Below are 21,618 nucleotides of genomic sequence, written 5' to 3' on the forward strand. Positions count from 1 at the left end.
CTCCAAGGCATCGCTTGTCTTTCCCAGCACTGTCATGAAAGAGCTTCATCTCCAGACCTTCAAGATCTCTGCTACCAAGGACTCGCCCCTAAAAAGAGTATGTCACCTAGCACCTGGATAAGTTTCTAACAGAAGGGATGTCTTAATTAGTAGGAGAAGAAAGGAAACATTACAAAAGAAGTTAAGGAAAGCAGCATTTACTGCTCCTTTATTTATGCAATAGTTTCCTAAGCTGCCATCATTAGCTTTGTTTGTACCTCACTACTGCTTGGCAGTACTTGCAATTTGGTTTGTACTCCTAATGTGCCTCCAACATAGTCACAGTAGCAGATCTTCTCTGTTCTTCTAAAGGCACTAATACTGCAAGTGCATGCATATATCACAGTCACTGCTCACTGACTTCCCTGAGCTTCATGGGAACAAATACATGCGAAAAACTGAACATGTCACTGTGAAGCCAGGGTAGGAGCTTAGGGTAGTAATTGCTTAGCATTTCAACTGAACAGACTATCAACAGAAACTCCAAAAATCCTTTCACAATCAGCTGGTATCAGCTACATTAATAGAAAGTAAATGACACACTGAAAGACAAACAAAAATCAAGTGTGATAAAACAGGATTTGTTTTACCGGTGAATCTTGGACTGTGTGTAGGTTTGCCAGCAGGTGTGTTAACCCCCATGTGCATTTGACTCCCTTTCTCTCTCCAAAATACTTACACTGAGGTTGGGTGAAGGACCAGAGAAAGGAGTCTGGTCTAAAAGATCTAACAGTGGCTGAATGCTCAGAACAGAACCACAGCTGCTGTACTTGCTTGCAGTCAGCATGAGCAAAGTATCACTCATAGCAGTGGTACAACTGCGACCCAGGGTTATTTACAGTACCAAAAAAATCAAATGCTTTCAACCTGAGTACAGAAGAGATGCAGAGACACAAGGCACAATAGCGAGCAGACTCAGGTGTGTGTGTTAACTGACGGGGGAAACATCAAGGCATGCATTCAGCCACAGGCCCAAGTATAGGTAGTGAGGGAGAAGTTGGTTTGTCTTTTTTTGCAGGCTGCTGCAGTTCTTGTAGGTAAGTAAGCTCTTCTAAATGAAAACTAAGGGGTATGTGCAAACTTCACCATGCAACACACTCAATTTTTTATAGTAACTCCATCATCCATTAAGCTGACATGCTTTTTAATTCTGGAAGAATACAGAGACTGGAAATACTCCACGAGTATTGTCCAAATGCAAGGAGCACATATGCCAGATATGACAGTTTCTACATATGCTGCAGCTCTTGGATAAAAGTTCAAGGCTGTCATCTGTATCATCTACCATTGGACCCAGCCTTCCGTAATACAGAGGACTGCCATATGCTCACAGTCACTCAAACCCAAATGCAAAATGATCTAGACAAGGCTTTCACTTGTTTTATGTCTGATTTTCCACAAACCTAACCATGCAATAAGAAAAAAAATAAAACCAACTTTGTTACTAAAAGCACAAGCCTCCTTATTTAAATGTTTCAGAAAGAATCAAGGTGAGGGAGGTCAGATCCTGCCCTCAGCATGTAGCTAGCCCATGCAGAGGTTTGATGTACTTGATTAAACAGCCTAAGATAAAGTCCAGTTTGCATGACAAACCATTCTCCCACCCCAGCCATTAGCTACCTTTCTTCAAGGCGAACCCAGAGGTCATTAAACTGACGCAGTCTTTGCTTCTTCTGCTGTTTCTTCTTTTTCTTTTTGTACTTCCTGTCTACCTTCTCCAGAACATCAGTACTGTCAGGGAGCAGCAGATGAGGCAGGAACCTTTCCTCCTCCTCCTCCTTCTGGGGGTGCAAAGGCAGTGGAAACTCTTGGGATGCAACATAAGGACTGTGTGATGATGAAAAGGCTAGCAAGGTTTTTGGGGATTCTCTGCTGAAAGAAAGAGGGAACACAGACAACGTTTGAAAGGGCTTTGAGGCAAAATCCTGGCACAGGTACTATCAAGGCAGATACATACTAAAATAGTTGTTTCTCCCTGACATATTGGCTGGATACATATTTCTCTGCCTTGTATTCCTGCCCTCTCTTCCTTAAGTCAATATTCTGATCAAAAAAATAGCTTTGGAAAAGAGGCAACATGGATCTGAGGAAAGAATGCAGTCTGGCTTGGGGTGGAATAACTCTTGGTAATAACCTTGCATGTCTAAAAAGAGACAAAAAAGGAATCACTGTCAAAGTCAGAGTACATCAAACCACACTCCTCTAGTCTGAGGTACTGCAGAACACAGACCAGATTATCTCTTTCAGCTTTTCCTGCCCAGACCCAAGTAAACTGGGGGGCAAGAGGAAGGGGCAGGGATAAAACAACTAAGCACACTAGCTGACAAAGCCAGTCCTGGATCATCAACTCTCACTGGTGGAGATGGTAAGTAAGGAGCTAGTCCACAGACTATGGTCATGACTACAGAAATGCATCTTGCAGAATACCACCTTTGAAGGGAATGGCTCAATATTATATTAACAATAATAGGACACCTGGCTACCCTCGACAGAGAGAAGACTGAGGTTCTCAATGACTTCCACACCTCAGTTTTTAATGGCAAATGCTCTAGCCACATGGCCCAAGTCAGGAAACACAAATACAGGGACCAGGAAAACTAAGACCCTGAGCCAACTCTAGGAGAAAATCAGGTTCAAGACTCTCTAAGGTACCTGAATGTGCACAAGTCCATGGGACCTGATGAGACTCATTCACGGGTCCTGAGGGAATAGGTGGATGAACTGGCTAAGCCACTATCCATTATTTTTGAGAAATCCTGGCAGTCCGGTGAAGTCCCTGTGGACTGGAAAAAGGGAAATATAAGCCCCATTTTTAAAAAGGGGAAAGTGGAAGATCCAGGGAACTACAGATCAGTCAGTCTCATGTCTGTGCCAGGCAAGATCATGGAGCATATTCTTCTGGAAACTATGCTAAGGCACATGGAAAACACAAAGGTCATTGCTAACAGTCATCATGGATTTACCAAGGGCAAATAATGCCTGACAAATTTGGTGGCCTTCTATGATGGGACCACAGCATTGGTGGACAGGGGCAGAGCAACTGACATTGCCTACCTTGACATATGCAAAATGTTTGACACCATCCTGCATGACATCCTTGTCTCTGAATTGGAGAGATGGATTTGATGGATGGACCACTCAATGGCTGAAGAACTGGCTAGACAGTCACACGCAAAGAGTTATGGTCAATGGCTCATTGTCCACGTGGAGGCCAAAGATGAGTGGTGTCCCTCAGGGGTCAGTACTGGCCAATACTGTTCAATATCTTTGCCAGCTACATGGACAGTGGGATTGAGTGCACCTTCAGCAAGTTCACTGATGACACCAAACTCTGTGGTGCTGTGGACTTGTTGGAGGGAAGGGATGCCATCCAAAGGGACCTGGACAGGCTTGAGAGGTGGGCCAATCCAAACCTCAAGAAGTTCAACAAAGTGAAGCACAAGGATGTACACCTGGGTCGTGGTAACCCCAGTCACACCTATAGGCTGGATGGAGAAGTGATGGAGAGCAGCCCTGCAGAGAAGGACTCGGGGATGATGGTTGATGAAAAACTCAATATGAGCTGGCACTGCATGTTTGCAGCCCAGAAAACCAAGTGAATCCTGGGCTGCATCAAAAGGAGTATGGTCAGTAGGCTGAAGGAGGTGATTCTCCTGCTCTGCTCTGTTCTTGTGAGACCCCACCTGGAGTATTGCATACAGTTCTGGTATCCCTAACATAAGAAGGACATGGAACTGTTGGATCAAGTCCAGAGGAGGGCCACAAAGTTGGTAAGAGCACTGAAGCACCTCGCCTATGAAGACAGGCTGAGAAAGTTGGGGCTGTTCAGCCTGGAGAAGAGGTGGTTGTGTGGAGACATCATAGCAACCTTCCAGTATCTGAAGGGGCCTACAGGGAAGCCAGAGTGGGAGACTTCATCAGGAACCATAATGATAGGACAAGGAGTACTCGGTATAAACTGAAAGAGGGGAAATTTAGGCTAGATATTGGAAAGAAATTATTTACTGTGACGGTGGTGCAATACTGGAACAGGTTGCCCAGGGAGGTAGCGGATGGCCCAACCCTGGCAGTGCTCAAGGCCAGGGTGCATAAAGCCTTGAACCACCTAGTCTAGGGGGAGGTGTCCCTGCCCAGGGCAGGGAAGGTTGGGACTAGACAATCTTTACAGTCCCTTCCAACCCTTAACATCCTATAATTCTATGATTAAGCAATCCTTTGGGCCATCTAGTCTGCAGCAACCGAAAGCAGAGTAGTTTTGGCAGCACCAAGTCCACTCTCTTCTCATTTTCTCTTTCATGAAGCCAGATGGTACAAAAAAGTGAAGGCATAGCCTTCACAAAACATGACATTGTGTCAGGGTACGTGTCTGACACATAGGAGACCAGTGCCCAAATACACTATTGTGACATTGGCTTCTAGCATTTACTGTCTCCATACTGATCTGCAAAAGGATGTAATGCTGTCCTGCCACCCAGGTAAGCACACCAAGGAGCACGAAATGATGGTCTTCTAGAGTTTTAAAGACAAGTATGGAGGTCCACACGGAGAGGAGGAAGCTAAGCAATTGCATCTCTCCTATAAGCAGAAGTGAACTTTGCACACATTCTATAGTAACAAAGGAGTAGGAGCTGGGCCTTCAGCCTTGCAGCTGCACAGATCCTGTATTAGGTTGGCAGCATTATTTGGAGTTTCAAAGCAGCTCCAGCAAGTGAGATACTGCTGTGAAGTCTTATTACATGTACAAACTCTCAGACAAGGCAAATCTTGGAAACCCAAAAGACCACTAGGTCAAGCCTCCAGAAAAAGCTCTAAGGGCTATGGTTATCCAACTTCCTGTGAAGGTGATATATTGAAAAAACAATCAGCTACACTCTGATTACTGAAGCTCTGTTTCTTTACATTTAGTGCATCCAGCATCTCATCTATACTCCAAGGCAGGCAGTCTGCAGTATCCTATCCACTCATGGCTTTGCTGGCCCACACTCATTGTTTGGAACAAAGCAATTCCCCCTCTTTACTTATTCATGGGCATTTTGGGCAAACCCACAAACTCAATCCACTCTGTATATACACAGAACCCAATAGGAATATCTGACTGATCTTATGGCTGCTTCATAAAGAGAAGAGATGCAACAGTCTTCTGTGACAAGACAAAACAGGAGATTGGCTTGGGCTGAAAATGGAAAGATAACAGAAAACCACAGACCATTGGGCAGAAACTTGGCGTTAACCAGTGACACTTTCCCAGAACTATAGCATGTTCCCTTTTTGCCATGCAATGGAAAGGAGGAGGTCCAGGAGACATGTTTCAGTGTGGCTGCAGTTTTCAAGCTAGCCCATCACTGTGGGCACATCTACTTGATGGTAGATAAAAGAGGCCTTCCTGGAGAAGAAGAAATAAAGTTATGGGCTGGAAACAGGAGGAAGAGAGTAGATGGAAAGCAAAGATAGTTTGTCTTATTTCCTGTAAGGAAAATCAAACTGATCATGTGGTGAACTTTTTTTAACAAGGACTGCTGCAGAATGGGTCTTGGGCTATCAATCGCTTTCAAAATCCTTGTGATTGTCACACTGTCATACTTATCACCTCTGAACTATCATGACCCTTCAGCTCCCCTCCTCAACTGCTTCACATCATCCACTCTTAAACTTCACTTTACAGAGTGATGCCTCACTAACTGTCTCCAGTGACCTGATTTGATCTCTTTGAAGGTCCTCTGCCTATTAATTCCTTTTTCCTAATCTCTCTTCACAACTTTTGTTCCTTCATTGTCTAAGTCACACAGTGGACAGCAGCTCTCCCCCACAGATTAGGTTGCCATGCTGCCTGCATCTTTCCCTGCCGAACTCATGGCTGTACCATACTGGGGCCCAGCAGTGCTACAGGCACAGCCAGGATGACTTGCATCCTGCATGGCCAACCATTTATTCTGATAGATGAGGTCTCAGACACTATTAATGGACACCTATATACACAACCTCCTTTGCAACACTTCCTGAAGGCAATTCTTCCAGGGACTGACTGAGCAACCATTGACAAAGGCATGCAGATGCAAAAGCATGTCCTTCTTCCCCAGGCCAGTTCTCTCTCCCAGTACAGCAGCTAAGGGAGGAGTTAGGAAGCACCTTAATTACAGCTGTGTTTGTGATAAGTATTTTACAATAGATATATGCATTCTAAAATCAGGAACAGTTAAAGCCCAAAATAAGTCAAAAGGATCTTGACTGAACTCGTGCTACTATTTATAAACTGTCAATAGCACTGCTGCATGGTGGGAGCACATCTTTTGTCTTCCCTGCTTTGGAGACACCAGGGAGAAGGAACCCTTCTGCCTCCAATAGGGGCATTCATCCCATTTCCCTTTCAGATGGACAGCACACCTCAGACAGCACTGTCAGCAGGTGAAATTGTGTAACTGCACCCAGTAATTTGCTTGCATGGAAAACATGCATAATAATCCTATGTCTTTCTTGCTTCCCACACATGGATATCTACAAGATACCTCACAAGCAGCTTATTGTTTAGTCATCTTCCTCCTTTTCTTGTTTTAGGACCTCTCAGTTAATACTCCTACTGTATACAACTACAGGATAGTAGCTTGAATGCTCTGTCTCAGTTCAGCCATTTTTTTCCACTCTCAATTTTGTACCATGAAATAGTCCATGGGTACTGTCTGGACTGTGTGCAGCACTCCTGTCTGGGACAATAACTGGATACAGTTCCACATTTGTGTGGGCTAGACTGGGTTTACTGTCACTGACTGCTCTGGTATTTGCTCCTAGAACAAGCCCAAGGCAGCAACCAAGTGAAATCCTCCATCCAAGCCCCAGGACTCTGATACACTCTTGCCACAAGTCTTTCTTTCACCTCAAATGCTCTTTTCATTTGAACCAACATTTTTCTTGAAACACGTTTTGTATTTTTATTTCTGTTTCCAGGTAATCCAGAAGTGTTAACAGTGAAGTGCCATCTTCTTTAGCTTATCCAGACCCTAAGCTGATGGCAATAATTTCAGGAAGAGGTGAGTCAAGAGCACATGTAATTCTCAGCAGAGAGTGGAGGAGGAGATTATCTGGCATTTTGTGGTTACTGAAACTATGGAGATGGATAAAAGCATCCACTGAGAGACAAAAAGAAGCAGTAAGAGTATGTCCCAAAGCATAGCTGCAAGATGAACCAGAACAGCAAGTACCTTGGCTTAAAAATGCAGAAGGGAGCAGGGGACAAGAGAGCAATCAGTCATGGTGGGGACAGATTGCAAAGAGGCTGGGTCAGATTCCAGGCTGAGAGAGAGTAATCAGAAAGAATAAAAAATAGCAGTGCTAAAAAGCAGGGCAGTCAAACACTTAAAAGGGAGGCAGAAGAAGCCTGGAAGCCTATGTGATATGAGACAGCATACAGATCTGATGGAACCAAGCATGCATACTCTGTGGCTGTTCATTTAAGAGTAAAAAACTTAGGGGGGGGGATTTTATTTTATTTAAAAACCCCACCATAGAAACAAACAAAAAAAAAAACTAACCAAAAAATATCCCACAAACCAAATATAAACCCATTTCCAAACTGGCTCATGGAAGAGAAAAGCAAGCTGCTGGGAAGGAGAGGGGGTATCCAGCTCACTGTTAGGTATAGTTCCAGCTGCCACTACTTCTTCATGATTGTCTACAAACCCATCCATCCTCCCAATGGCTGCTCAGCTAGGTAAAAGCATGCATTACTTGTTGATGGCTTGTCCAGCTGGAGTGTGTTCTACCTCGTACCCTTCTCTCCTCAAAACATCAATCACTGTGTTGTTCCCCATGAAGTGACCTGCAGTTGAAAGAAAAATGACATCAAAACTCAACAAGCACCTGGAAAGTTGGAGAAGAACAACAAAGTCCTTTCTCATCACGGGAGGTGTGCCACAGTCAAGGCAAGCAGGGTTTTATCATTCCCCACCATTATGCACCAGAAATACAGGATCTCTAATAAGTGATTGCTGAACTTTCCCAAAGTCACTTGAATTACTACATTCTGCCTTTCTAAAATGCAGATGTGATTGAAATTAGTCTGATCTCACAGGCTGTTGCATAACAGGAAGTGTGTGGTTCACTTGATATGATGGTGTCTGATCGAAGGTCAGACTCAATCTCAGAGGTCTTTTCCCACCTAAATGATTCTGTGATTACCAGGCCATTGTGGTTACTTTGTGGAATAAGAGATGAAGTTGAGAGACCCCTGTTCAAGAGCAGCACTGAGTCTCAACTGGTGGTGATGCAAAACAAGTAAGAATCTGGCCACATTTTAACATTCTGTGGCATTATAAAGGCAATGAGGTGGATATAAAGGCACTTTATAAAGGTCAGTATCAATAACAATTTTTCAATTATTTAGAATCATCCAACTGCAGAGAAAATAACGGAAAATAACTCTGAAAGCCAAGGACTTAGATCAACCCCTTTCATTCCTTCAGTATAAGCCCCTGAGGATATAAACTCCAGTCATGCTGACAAAAGTTTTGGAATGACTCAGCTACCTCTGCCCTAATTCTGTGATCTACATCTCCACTGCATTTTCAGACAGATGTGGTGGCTTGTAAGACCATAATTTGGCATCATAGTAAATAAATGACTACTCAAAGGGTTCAGGAGTTATTCCTGAAGAACTGTATGCCCTACACACTGAATGTCTTCCTCTATTACTTTAACACCTCATCAGACAAAGATGCTGAGAATCAGGTGGAGAACAAAGGCCTTGCACAGCCCCTCACAGATCTAGCTTTTGTGAAATATTTCTTCATTTAACAGCCCACATTAATTAAAATTAGGCTTGAGCAAATCACTTATTAGAGCACTCCCTTGCTTCTGTAGATGTAAGCAGTGCTAAACTTGATGAGTAACTTCCGAAAAACTGTTTTCTGCTAATAGTCTTCATAAAGACATGCAAGGAGGTAATGCAAAGGAATGCAAGGGTTAGAAAGAGAAGTCCAAAAGTGATGGTATTCTCAAGAGACTAAACATAAGGGAAGAATGACTTTTCTCTCCAAAATGGGTTCAGTGAATTGGAGCATAAAATTCCAGTTTCTCATGCTACAAGAGCAAAGTGCTCATGAACTACCAGCTTAAGGCAAGGCAGTTGGATGGTATCATTTCAGCACAGGCATTTATCAAGGTAAAGTTCCCCCAGCACATAAACTGATCTAGCTCAAATGAAACCTTTTAACCAAACACTGCAATGCATACCCACTGGGTACCATATTTTCTCACCTAGTAACTGGATTTTGACCCAGCTCCTCAGCTTAAGTTTTGTCTCTTGAAGAGTAAAGCTAACGTGCTAATGTGGATCTAACCTAATACTGTTGTTATCTGTGGCTTGCTGATGCTTCAGCCCCAGGTATAGTTAACTGAGAATTCCCTCATGTCAGCAAAAAGACCAAATGCAGCAGGGAGCAGAAATGACTGTAATTAAATACTGTATTGAGTAAAATTAGCCACTGGAAGGCCAACATCAGGTATATATGATGCCAAACTTGCATCTCACCTTAAACACAGAAGAGAGGTACTTGCAAAAGAAAGGGGAAAGGGGATTCACTTCTCCTCCCTGGCCTCTACAAAGCAGAGGAAGGGGGGCTTCCAAAGTGTGATCCATCCCTTGCAACTGGCAGTGAGGTAGGACAGCATAGACTTTTAGAAAAGTGTCTGTCTATTGATGAGGATAGGGGCAGTATATATTGCAAGTTCAGACTAGGTATTCATCTCATGCAGGCAATGCTGTCTGACCTCAGTCCCATCTTCAGAAGTGAAAAGCAGTGCTAAGGCTCTGTACTCATATTTTCCTAATCCAAGTCCATCGGGAGGAAAATGATGAAGCATAAAGATAAGCAGTCTATAGTGCAATCTAAAGTGTAAAAATAATTTTCCTCATGCCAGTTCAAGAGTTTACAGTCTCATGCATTGCAAGCGTGAGCTACTGAATAGCTGCTCGTATTACACCATTAAACACACTACCCCTCTTCAATCTTCAGTTACCCTTGCTCAGAGCAGTGATTTAGACTGGTATGTAGGAAATTATTGAAGCACATGGATGAATCCCATTTCAAATCGCCTGCTTGAGCGATACTCTGAAGCTGGGCTCTTTCTTTTTAGTTTAATGCAGTGATAGATGTATCTTTCATATCACAGTCACATGTACATAGCTTCACAAAATGCCTTTGCTCATTGTTGCCAAAGCAATGAGTTATGTTTGCATGTGAAATAAAAATGATGTGCAATATTGTGCAAAAGAGAATAGAAAAAATGAAAAAATATTTGTAAAACACATGCATACAAATACAAATAGGCATGTGATATTAGATTTTTCGCGAGATGTGGTCAATCAGAAGCCACTCAGGGCAGGTTCATAAAAGGATTAGAAGATGCAGTATTAGCTATCTGAAAGGTGGGCCATGCATGCTCCACGGGGCCCAGAGAATCTGCATGTTCAACCAAGCAAGATGCAAAATTAAAAATAGGCAGAAGGGTGAGGGTTTGAGGTACAGGACCCCACCAGGAACCTCTCTAGAGTTAGGACTTTTGCATCTTTTCTGGGGATCATCGCAAAAAGAGCTCAGTGGTGTATAAGATACCCGACTGCCAAATGCAACTGTAAGAAACATGAGAAAGATTCACTCTCCAAGGTTTAAGATCAAGCAGCTATAGATGCAAGGGAGACTTAGATGGAAGTCACATGACAAGGAGTCGGCCTCTTTCACCTGTTTTCTATTTCATCCTAACACACTTGAGTGCCCCTCAAAAGAAAAGCCCTGAGCCCTGTCCCATCAGAAATCCTGCTCTTTTCTTTCTGTACACAGCTCTGCATTATCCTCACACCGCTAGGTGAAGAGATGCCTCCAAGAGGTCAATTTACTCTGGCAGGGGGTGGGGAGCCATGAATCTCTATTCTTCTATGTTCAAGCTCAAAGAGAAACTAAGAAGCTGTTGTGTGCACCAGCTCAGCCATGCACTCTACTGGAGAGTAAATAAGACCCCAGCCTTTAATCTGCACTGAAAGGAGATTGAATGCAGGGACCTCAACAGGCAATATGTTCAAAGAACAATGCTGCTTGACTAACATGCACATGCAGACTTGGCCACGCACTCAGATATGCATTGAGTGCTCCTGGCCTTCCTCCGTAGCAATACGCAAACTTGGAGAACACAAGCTACTACTACTGCCCTGAAACCTGTGTCTCCTGGTTGCAGCTTTTACTGCCAGTGCATGCAGAAACATTTTTATCTAGACAACTGTGCCAGGACTGTGGGTTTCAGCAGAGGCTCCTGAACCCAAATTTGAGCCATTGTGAGGCTGAAAATTTTCTGCACCTAGTGAAAGGAACAAGGAGCTACTGCAAAACTGCAGTTCTGATTCTGTTCCTAAATTTTAATTTTTCATAGAAACCAAGTCTGTAAGGCCAGTGAAAACTGTACTACTCTCTGAATATCAACAAAATCAACTATTCCAAGCAGTTAAATAAATTTTCTTGACCTTTTCTTCGAGTCATGTAAAAGGAAACACCCAAGCATACATAATTCTCTGTTTTCCTTAGTAGAAAGACGGCACTTCCCATCTGCCCCAGAAACGTGTCAAGACCTCACCATTTACAAACATCCCAAGACAATGAATCTCTGTGTGTACATGTAAAGACACCAAACTGTTTGTTAGGAAATCTTATCTGGACTGCTGACCTCCAGGGGGTGGTGGAAACAGCTACAGCACACGAGCATAACAGCACAACTACAAAATGCCACAAATTATTCTAGCCACTGGGGGCATCATAAAGCTGGATATTTTTCTGGACTGGGAGTACTTAAATGGACTTTTGGTGCCAGAGACCCTATAGATCACTGAAAAAAATACTCTCAAGCATGTTTTAGAGGTACAGATCATACAATTACTTAGAAACTTACTGGAAATGCCTATGGAAATGATCATCTCCTGTCATTCTTCATCACTTTGCCTCTCACATATACAGTTACACCTTTTTAGCACAGGTTGGGATGCAGAACATGGAGTCATTTTAACCCAGTTAGTAAAATTATGGAGGAAAAAAAGATAGACAAAATATTTATTATGATCCAAAGCAAAACAAGGAAAGCACTTGATGTGACCAACAGATTAGTTTCCCTCAGACACATGCTTTCTGTACACACTTTTCAAGAGGAAGACACTGCTTTCAAGCATGAAGACCATGCACCCAGACATAGTGAGCTCACACTTACTTGTCCAAGAATCAGAAGGAGGAAATTTTGTACAGTTATGCTAGATAATACAAGCAACACATGAAAAATAGGCATCATTCATAAAATGGCTGGAAATCCAAATTTGCCATTTAAGTTAAAACAGTTTATCATATGTAAAACAGGTAACACTGAATCCAGAAAAATCTTCCTTCTAACAGTATTTCCAAGCCTGGAAAAGTTCAGATACCAGAATATAAACCAAAAGACCAAGACCGTGGTAGTCTGTCAAATTTAGTGCTGCAAGAAGGAAATGACAAAAATTGAAGGGGATGAGGCGGCCCTAATGGTATTGTAAGTCAACTTAAAGATTCCCTGAATTCACATTAAATACAGGAATATAAGGATGATACTTTACAATACTTCTGCATGCTCGTAGGTCACATTTTATGCAAGCAGCCCTCCCACACCTCCAATCTTCTTGGCACGGCAGACTTTCAAATGTACTTCTTCCTGTGACTACCTACAAGATGAACTATTAATGAAATACTACTCCATAAACATTGAACCTGAGGTTTTACTCCACAGAGACCATGACAAGTATTTGCCTTAAAAAAACATGATTTTCTGGAAATCTTTTTGTAGCATAAAATCCTGGTGGATCATACTTCACCACTCTCAGAACCAAGGGCAAAATCTGGTGTGCATGACCATGGAATAGTGGCGTTCTCTATGCTCAAGGAAGCATTTCCACCAGACATAAAGTACCTCAAACCTGCATTCACTCAGAAGGAAACAAAAAATAATTTTCCATTTCATTGAAAGTGACGTGGCTTGCTAATTAACTCACCCATATAACTTCTCAAAGCAATTGATGATGAAGGCTTTGCACAACATGGGAAAAATGGCCTAATACCATGCAGAAGAAACATATGAAGTTACAATTTGCATGAGCCAAAATGAAGGCATTTTTCTTGTGAAAGATAAGATTCTCTTTATCTACCAGTTTCTGACAAAATTAGGTCTCTTAAATGTAAAACCTGAGTATTTCTGGTCCCAGGGATTCCCATTTCTACCCTTGGGCAAAGTCAAACCTCCTAATAACCTCCTCTGAAAACTGAAGACAGAAAAAGGTTTTTCACTGCTTATAAGGCCAAATTTCTGGTGCAGTTAATTAAATGTTTACAACTCTGTATTTCTTATTTTGTAAAAACTGAGTTACAAGAAACAGCTTATGTTCAGGCAGCCTCAGCCACAGGGGCTCCATCTGCATTGGCATTTACTGAGAGTTTTCCACTGCCAAAGACTTAGGCTCATTAGGCAAGAAGACCCTCATGTAGGTGACTATGCTAGCAGCCAGCATTATGTTACCAGTAAGAAAAAGAATTACCAATGTCCTGTCTGAGCTACATTATCCACACTCACTTCTGCAATTGGACCTGCTCCCATTACACACCACAGCTTCCATTCCAGAAAAAACCAAAAGTTATTAAAGACTTGAAATCCTCCGAGCTTAAACAACACATTACATGATGCAAGTTTTCCTACTGTAGCTGCCCAATAAAGGTAGCAATGGGTAAACCCCAGCACTGACAAGAAGCTGATGGTCACCAGACTGCCAGGACCTGAGCAGAAACAGCAGGGTTTTGGCCTGGCTGATTTTGACAATTGCACTAATATGCTGGAACAGAGGCCACTACCTCCAATGCAGAAATGCAAAATGGTTTTCATTTCACGTGTCAGAGACCTCAGGAGCAAGTGCCCTTCATATGAACCTTGCGGCTTTGGGTGTGGGTCCTGCCTCCATGCAACATTATCTATTCTCTTCAGGGGTTGTTCTAATAAACCCTGTCATTAGCATTCTGCAGACTCAAAGAGGCTACTAAGGAAAACAGTCTCAGGGCTGCTGGGTTGTATCTGGCATTCTCAGATTACAGAGGTACAAGCACACCTTCAGGGACTCAGCCTTTTCTCCCACCTAAAGAAGCTAAAATGACACTGCATTCCAGAGACAGAAGAAGCAAGCAGTCAATCAGCAAGCCCTTCACCCTTTGGACCCAGGGAGAAGTGAGGTGGCCACACAAGACTCATTTAATCTGTTTTTTTTTAAAATCTGTTTTACCACTATGTTTTTTTCTTGCCCTCTACCCTTTCTTTTATCCTCTTTCAGGACAAACCAAGATTCAGCTTCTTGTGCATTTTTCATTAACTTCCTCATTAAACATTTCAAATCTTTTACATAAGGCATAGATAAATTTACATTCCTGGTGCACACTCACATCTTCAGTCCCAAATGTGCTGATGGAGGGTTCAAAGTTTCCATGCTTAATTCTGAATTCCCACTGAATTTCAAAGTGATATCACATTCACCCAGGCAACTTTCATATTCCCATAAACACCTATACAAGACGAACAGAGGTGTCCTTGGTTTAGCACTGTTGTTTTTACAAACACTTTTGACAGATCCTTTCTCCAATCTTATTTCCCAGAGACAATAAATCTTGTTCCTCTTGTATAATTTCCCATCCAAAAATGCCTAATGGAACAGCAAATTTCATGAAGTAACAATGAACAGCTCTACAACATATCGTTCACCTTTCCCTGGAAATCTGCCTGTTTGGTTGGTTTGGGTTTGGGTTTTGGGGGTTTTTTTTATGACATAAGAGGCAAGCTAAAAAGCATCAGACATGCCTGTCAATCCAATGCACTTGGCATCTAAGGCTGACTGGTCTGACCACAAGGACTGCCTCAAAACCTAGAGAAATTAGAGGAAGCCACTTGGTTGACTATGACAGACTTTAGGGTAACAGCCATTGGTGGTAGCATGTTCCATATTTTCCTTGACCAGGTGGCTGAGACTAAAGGTCACACACCCATCTTCAGCTCAGACGGGGTCAATTATGCTTCTACAGTTATGTCTAAATCACAGAATGGGTCGGGCTGGAAGGGACCATAGTGGATCATCTGGTCCAACCTCCCTGCTTGAGCAGGGTCATTCTAGGGCACACTGCACAGGATTGTGGCCATGACCTCTCTGGGCAATCTGTTCCAGTGTGAGGTTACTTGCACAGTAAAGTTCTTTCTCACGTTCAGGTGGAACTTCCTGTGTATCAGTTTCTGCCGACTGCGTCTTGTCTTATTGCTTGGCACCACACAATCAGTTAGGCTGGAAGGCACCACAGTTGGTCATGTGGTCCGACCTCCCTACTCAAGTAGGGCCTTCCTAGAGCACATAGCACAGGATTGCATCCAGATGGTTCCTGAATATACCCAGTGAAGGTAGTAAATCCATGACCTCTCTGGGCAATCTCTTCCAATGTGCAGTCACTCACACAGTAAAGAAGTTCTTTATCATGTTCAGGTGGAACTTCCTGTGCATCAGTTTTTGCCCATCACCTCTTCTTTTATTGGTTTCCACAACTGAGAAGAGTCCAGCTACATCATCTTGGCACTTCCCGTTCACGTACTTGAATACATTAATGAGGTCCCCCCTTGGTTGTCTTCTCGAGGCTGAACTCCCTCAGCTTTTCCTCATAAGTGAGGTGCTCCAGTCCCTTAATCATCTTTGTTGTCCTCCACTGGACCTGCTCGAAGTTCTCCATGTCCCTCTTGTACTGAGAAGCCCAGAACTGGACACACTACTCCAGATGTGGCCTCATGAGGGCTGAGTAGAGACGGAGAATCACCTCTCTCAACACGATGGAAATACTCTTCCTAGTGCGTCCCAGGACTCCATTGGCCTTCTTGGCCACAAGGGTACACTGTTGACTCGTGGACAACTTGTTGACGACCAGGACCCCCAGGTCCTTCTCTGCAAAGCTGCTCTCCAGCAGGTCAGAGTCCAACCTGTACTAGTGCTTGGGATCATTCCTCCCTAGGTGCAGGATCCTGCACATACCCTTGTTGAATTTCAGTTGGTTCTGCTCTGTCCATCTCTACAACTTGTCAAGGTTCCTCTGAAGGGCAGCACAACCCTCTGAGGCATCAGCCACTCCTCCTAGTTTTGTACCATCAGAAAACTTGCTGAGGAGGCACTCTGTCCTCTAGTCTAAGTCACTGATGAACAAGTTAAACAATACTGGACCCAGTAGAGAACCCTGGGGGACACCACTAGTGACAGACCAAAATCCTTCTGCTTGTTGTTGGATCATATGTCAACCATCTGAGAGATAGTTTTAGTTTAGTGAATATCAGTTGACTTAGTCGCTGAGAGGAAGATAGCTAAGATCTGGAGCTCTTAGCTGGACTGTTAATTTGGATATTGATTGATCAGTCTGCTCGCAACCATTCTTTCTGGATGGTCTTGTGTGGGGTGGGGTCTGGCAATAAAACCAGTCCATCCCTGGAGGTCTGAATCCATACAGTCTGACTGATGCTAAATAAACACAATTGTTATTTCCTTTAGTAATCAGAAGAAATGGTAGCTGAAGAAGTTCTCACCATCAATCTTCTTTTCTTTGTGTTAATGATGGCTTGCTAACATCCTCTATACTTTAAAGCCTCAGCATAATGTTTTTTTCAGGAACAAGGGAAAAAGAGCTTTTAGAGCAAAAGGAATTTTCCAGTGTTTACAAGATTAAGGGAACCAACTTCTGAGGCTGTCAAATCAGCCAGCATCTCTCACTGAAGTCAGTAATTTCTTCCACAGGGATATAAGGTGTGTTAGATCCCTCTGTATTTCTTATTCATGAGTTGGCACTTTTGGAGTTACTCAGCTGTTCAAAGGGGCAGGACACACTAGAGGGAATTTAAACTTGGCTCCTAAAAACTCTGGCCTCACACGAGGCCTTGCCTGTCATAATGAAGTCAGGATCTCACACCACTAAATATGCTGCCTCTTACATACCCCCCCTAAAACAAGCAAACAAACCCCCCCAAACAAACAAATAAGCACTAACCCTAGCTCTCCTCCCAAAAAACCCCCCAACAAACCCTACTCCTTTTTTTTCTCTCTCTTTTATTCTTTAGCCCGTTCAACAGAAATCTTAAGCAAGCTAGAGGAAACAAAATAAATAGATAAAATAAAGTGACCATGCAGTAGGAAAGCCCACCTAGATTTGAAACTGCTAAGGAACATCAAGAGGAACAAAGAATTCTTCTATTGACATGTCAGCGGTAAAATGTAGGCTAGATAAATATCGTTCAAGGACTGAAAAGTGCAGGAGACGTGATGACAAAGAATATGGAAAAGGCCATGTACACAATGACATTGTTACTTTCGTTAGTGGTCAAACCAGCCTTCAGGAATCTCAGGTTCCTATGACTGGAGGAAAAGCTCAGGGCCAAGAAGATTCACTGTGGGTAGAAAATGATCAGGTTAAGTAACAGACAAATAGACCAGCCACGTACAAGTGCCAGTAGGATGCATCCAGAGGAACAGTGTGTGAGCTTGCTAATGTCACTGTGAGGCCACTCTTGATTATCTTTATAAGGCTGTGGCAAATAGGGAAGGTCTCTGAGAACTGGAAGAAAGCATGTACCCCTCCTACCTTCAAGAAAGGCAGGAAGAAGGATCTGGAGAGCTATAAACTGCCCAGCTTCACCTCTGTTGCTGGGGAAGGTGGTGGGGCAAATTATCCTGCGAACCATTTCCAAGTGTTTCAGGGATAAGCAGATGATTAGGAGTGGTCAGTATGGATTTATGATGAGGGAAACTAGGCTTATGAAGTTCAGGAAATATAGTCCTGCACCTGGGCAGGAATAGCTCCAGGCACCATGACAGGCTGGGCACCAACTGGCTGAAGAACAGTTAGGCAGAAAAAGTTGTGACATCCTGGTGGTCATCAAGTTGACCTTGAGCCAGCAATATGTCCTTGTGGCAAATGTGGCCAATGGCCTCTTGGCCTGTGTTAGGAGTGTTGCCAGCACACTGAGATAGGTGATCCTATCCCTGCTTCTCAGCCCTCATGATATACATTGGATCCAGTATCTAGCTCTGAGCTCCCCAGCTCAAAAAAGAGGTGGACATACTGGAGAGAGTACAGCAAAGAGCCTCAAAGATGATGAAAGATTAAAGTATATCAAGGGAGGCTGAGAGAGCTGGGATTGTTCAGAAGACTTCTCTGGATAAGGGAAGGCTTGGGGGATACAACTGATGCATAAATACCTGATAAGAGGTTGCAAAATAGATGGAGCAGAACCTTTCTCAGTGGTGTCCCATGAAATCACAAAAGGCAATGAACACAAACTGATATACAGGAAATCCCATTTAAACATGAGAAAAAGTGTCTTTAGTGCTTAAACACCAGAACAGGTTGCCCAGAGAGATTCTGAAGTTTTCATCATTACACATACTCAGCCTGACCAGATTCATCCCTAAACAAACTGCTCTGTATGATCCTACTCTGAGCAGAAGGATGGACCAGATGTTCTTCAGAGGTATCTGTCAGTATCAACTATTCCTTGACTCTTGGAAGGTTTAGCCAGCACACAGCACCCTTGTAAGAACTGTACAGGCAGTAAACTCTTCACACCACCGTAGGACAACGTAGCCCTCTCTACTTCTTAGGTAAAGGAGAAGCCTATGGCATTATCTAGCTGGCTGTGTATGGAATCACATGTGCAACCACTTATGTTTGCTTAGTAGTTATCCTGAACACTCTGCTTACAGTTCAGAGAAATTAAAAATGTATATACAAGGAAGACTGCTGGTGAGAAATCATAGCTGGCTTTGCTTCACAGTTCTACCACTGGCAACACGGGCAGGTCTGGCATGTAACGCCAGTGTCACCACACAAAAAACCCTGTCCACAACAGAGAAAATATCCTTATGGGACCTAGTGGAATGTCACTGGCATTACCAACTCTCTCTTCCCATGTTTTCCTCTAATTCCCTCAAACAGACTTATTTTGGCTTGAAAAATTCCATGTATGTACTTTGGCCAGACACAAAGCTTTTTGCATCCTTTCAGCAAAAGCTGTTAGTTTTTAGCTCTCTCTGCTTTTCTGCAAATTACTTCCAAACAAAAATAGTTCCAGAAATGAGTTCCAACTGTGAAACATTTCCAACAGAATACAGGGTGAGTTTGTCTGATCTGTTAAAATGTTGTAAAAGCACAAAATATGCTGAATCTAATGATCAAATCTGTTACAGTCCAAATTACCACATATAGGAAATCAACATCTGTGGCTATGCACTTACATTAAGACCTGAAAAGAGATAGAAGATTTTTTTTGCACATCACATTACACATCTCTAAACCACATCAATCCAGCTGGAATATAAAATAAATGAATATTTTCTGATCTTCATCTATTTAAAGGAAAAATACCAAGAGTAGTTTAAATAATAGAAAGGGTATTTCTAATACCACAGTTATCCACAAATCATGACCTTGTTTGCATATATTGTTTTTTCAATAGTGTTTGGTTAAAGAAAAAAAATGAACTTTCTTTACAAAACGTCTAGCTGTTTTAAAAAAAAAAACACAGGGTGAAAAAATCTGGAAAGAAACCAGCTAAATGTAATCTCTCCCTTTCTAACCTGGAGACGCTTCAATATCCTACTACCATTTTAATACAACCTTGTGCTGCAGAGTATAGGCTGCTGCTGAGTGATACTTTTTCACTGGTGTTCAGAAGAGGGAAAACCACAATGCAGTCATGATTTAGTCCTGTTCCTATAGTGTTTCTTTTTCTCCTCTTATCCTACAGCACATTCTAACCTGCCTTGTGTGAGCTCTTCCCTGCAAACTTTTTCAAGTAATTAACAGCAAAACAATACTCAGACAAGGCTCAAAACTCAATACAAGATATTTGTTCATCTTCACTTCTTGCTGGCATAGAAATAAATCTTCCATATAATTATCTATCACAAACAGCAATCTGGATAAGCAAAAGGCTAAATTAGCTTGCTGGAAAACAATAAAAGACTGCACTCATGATTTTAATATGCACTCAGGAAACCTCAGAGTTCTGTAGAAATTGAACTGGTTTCTGCAATATATCCTGTGATTTTACTTCTCATTTAGACACTTAGTATGAAACAAACAGAACAAAATCCCCAAACAAAAAGTAATGCAGTCAAACAAGGGCATAATGAGGAATTGTGCTGCTAAAAGTGGGAGGCTGGCACTATCCTTTGAGCAGAACTATTTGGAAGAGCAGATGAGAACAGACAACAGACTTGTATGAAAGCCAGAGTGCAAATAGAAACATTTTCAAAATCAATTCAGAGTCCCCAGAGAAGACATGGAATCTGTCTGAATTCAAAAGTACAATGGAAAGGCATGAGAAGACCATGCCTGATGCCTGGAGATCAAGCCACATACACATAAACTATAGACTAAGGGTGATCATATAGGCCCAAGGCTCCAGGCAGTGCTGCAGTATAGCAATGCTGTGAGAATCCTAAGTCTGCTCTACTGAGAGAGGCAGTCAGGACATAACAAAGGGAGCAACTAGGAAAAGGAAAGTAAGAGGAAGGAGGAAAGCAAGAATCTGAAAAACCTGGGAAGGGTTTTCAGGACTGTCAAGAAAGTTGAGAACAAGAGAGATTAAGAAGGACAAGGCTCTCTTCTCTCAAAGGATCCTAATTTGGGGACAAGACAGATTCAAGAGTGACACGTGCTTCCACATCTGTCCATCTGCATGGGCTGCTCATCACTCAAGTTGTGATGCAGTAACTGAAGCCCAAATACCTGTGAGTAGCCTCCTGATAAAAGACTAGACCTGCAACTGACATGACTGGCACTTAGGGCTGACATATGCATTGGTCAGGACCATCAGTCCAACGGGGACAAATGCAATAAAAACATCAACAGTGGAGTACAGCAAAGCCCTGGTCTTAGCCTACAGACAGACATGACCAAAATCTACACATCTGCCTGCTTTGTTGTTCTTTGTGACAGGGTGCTGCACAGAGCAGGGATACTGCAGGAAGATCGCAGGTTACAATCTTCACAAATTGCCTGAACAGACATTGTCAGCCACCTTTCCTTATCTTCCTGCTGTCACACACAAGTACCCTTGTCATGCTAAGTTTGTAAACACAATTCCCTGTTGTAAGTTCAGAGTTTCTCACAGACTTTGAATACCAATGCTTTTAGAGTGTTTAAGCAAATATTTTCCTTGCCTTGTCTAGATCTTTCATTCTCATTAAAGCAGCATGCACTGAGACCAGAAAACCACACATGGATACTGACACCAGTTTCAGTTCTCCCCCTTTTCCAAGGGCCATATGGTTCATGGTGGAGAGGATGTGATACTTCTCTGGGAATTAGCACTTGTCTTTTCTAACACTGATCCTCACTTCTTCTTTTCCCTGGAGCTAGAACAAAGGATGAGAGCCATGGCAAACCAATCCTGTTTACATCCTCCACCCAGCCCTAGCCTGAAGTGTGGGTGCTAACCTCATTGAGTTGCATGTGCTACTGGATGTGCTTG

At 42.7% G+C, this 21,618-nt stretch overlaps 1 protein-coding gene across 1 annotated transcript in view; it reads right to left on the reverse strand.

Moving 5' to 3' along the window:
- Nucleotides 1-21,618, reverse strand: part of LOC103803154 (metalloprotease TIKI1-like) — a gene marked incomplete at its 5' end in the record, with an annotated part of 71,144 nt that overhangs the window by 1,924 nt on the left and 47,602 nt on the right. Inside the window, 2 exons of the mRNA XM_009075695.1 lie at nucleotides 1,660-1,911; nucleotides 7,759-7,849. Of these exons, the coding sequence (XP_009073943.1) occupies nucleotides 1,660-1,911; nucleotides 7,759-7,849 (343 nt within the window). The remainder of the gene's footprint in view (nucleotides 1-1,659; nucleotides 1,912-7,758; nucleotides 7,850-21,618) is intronic.

Source organism: Acanthisitta chloris, unplaced genomic scaffold (genome assembly GCF_000695815.1).
Source record: "Acanthisitta chloris isolate BGI_N310 unplaced genomic scaffold, ASM69581v1 scaffold2920, whole genome shotgun sequence".
NCBI lineage: Eukaryota > Metazoa > Chordata > Aves > Passeriformes > Acanthisittidae > Acanthisitta > Acanthisitta chloris.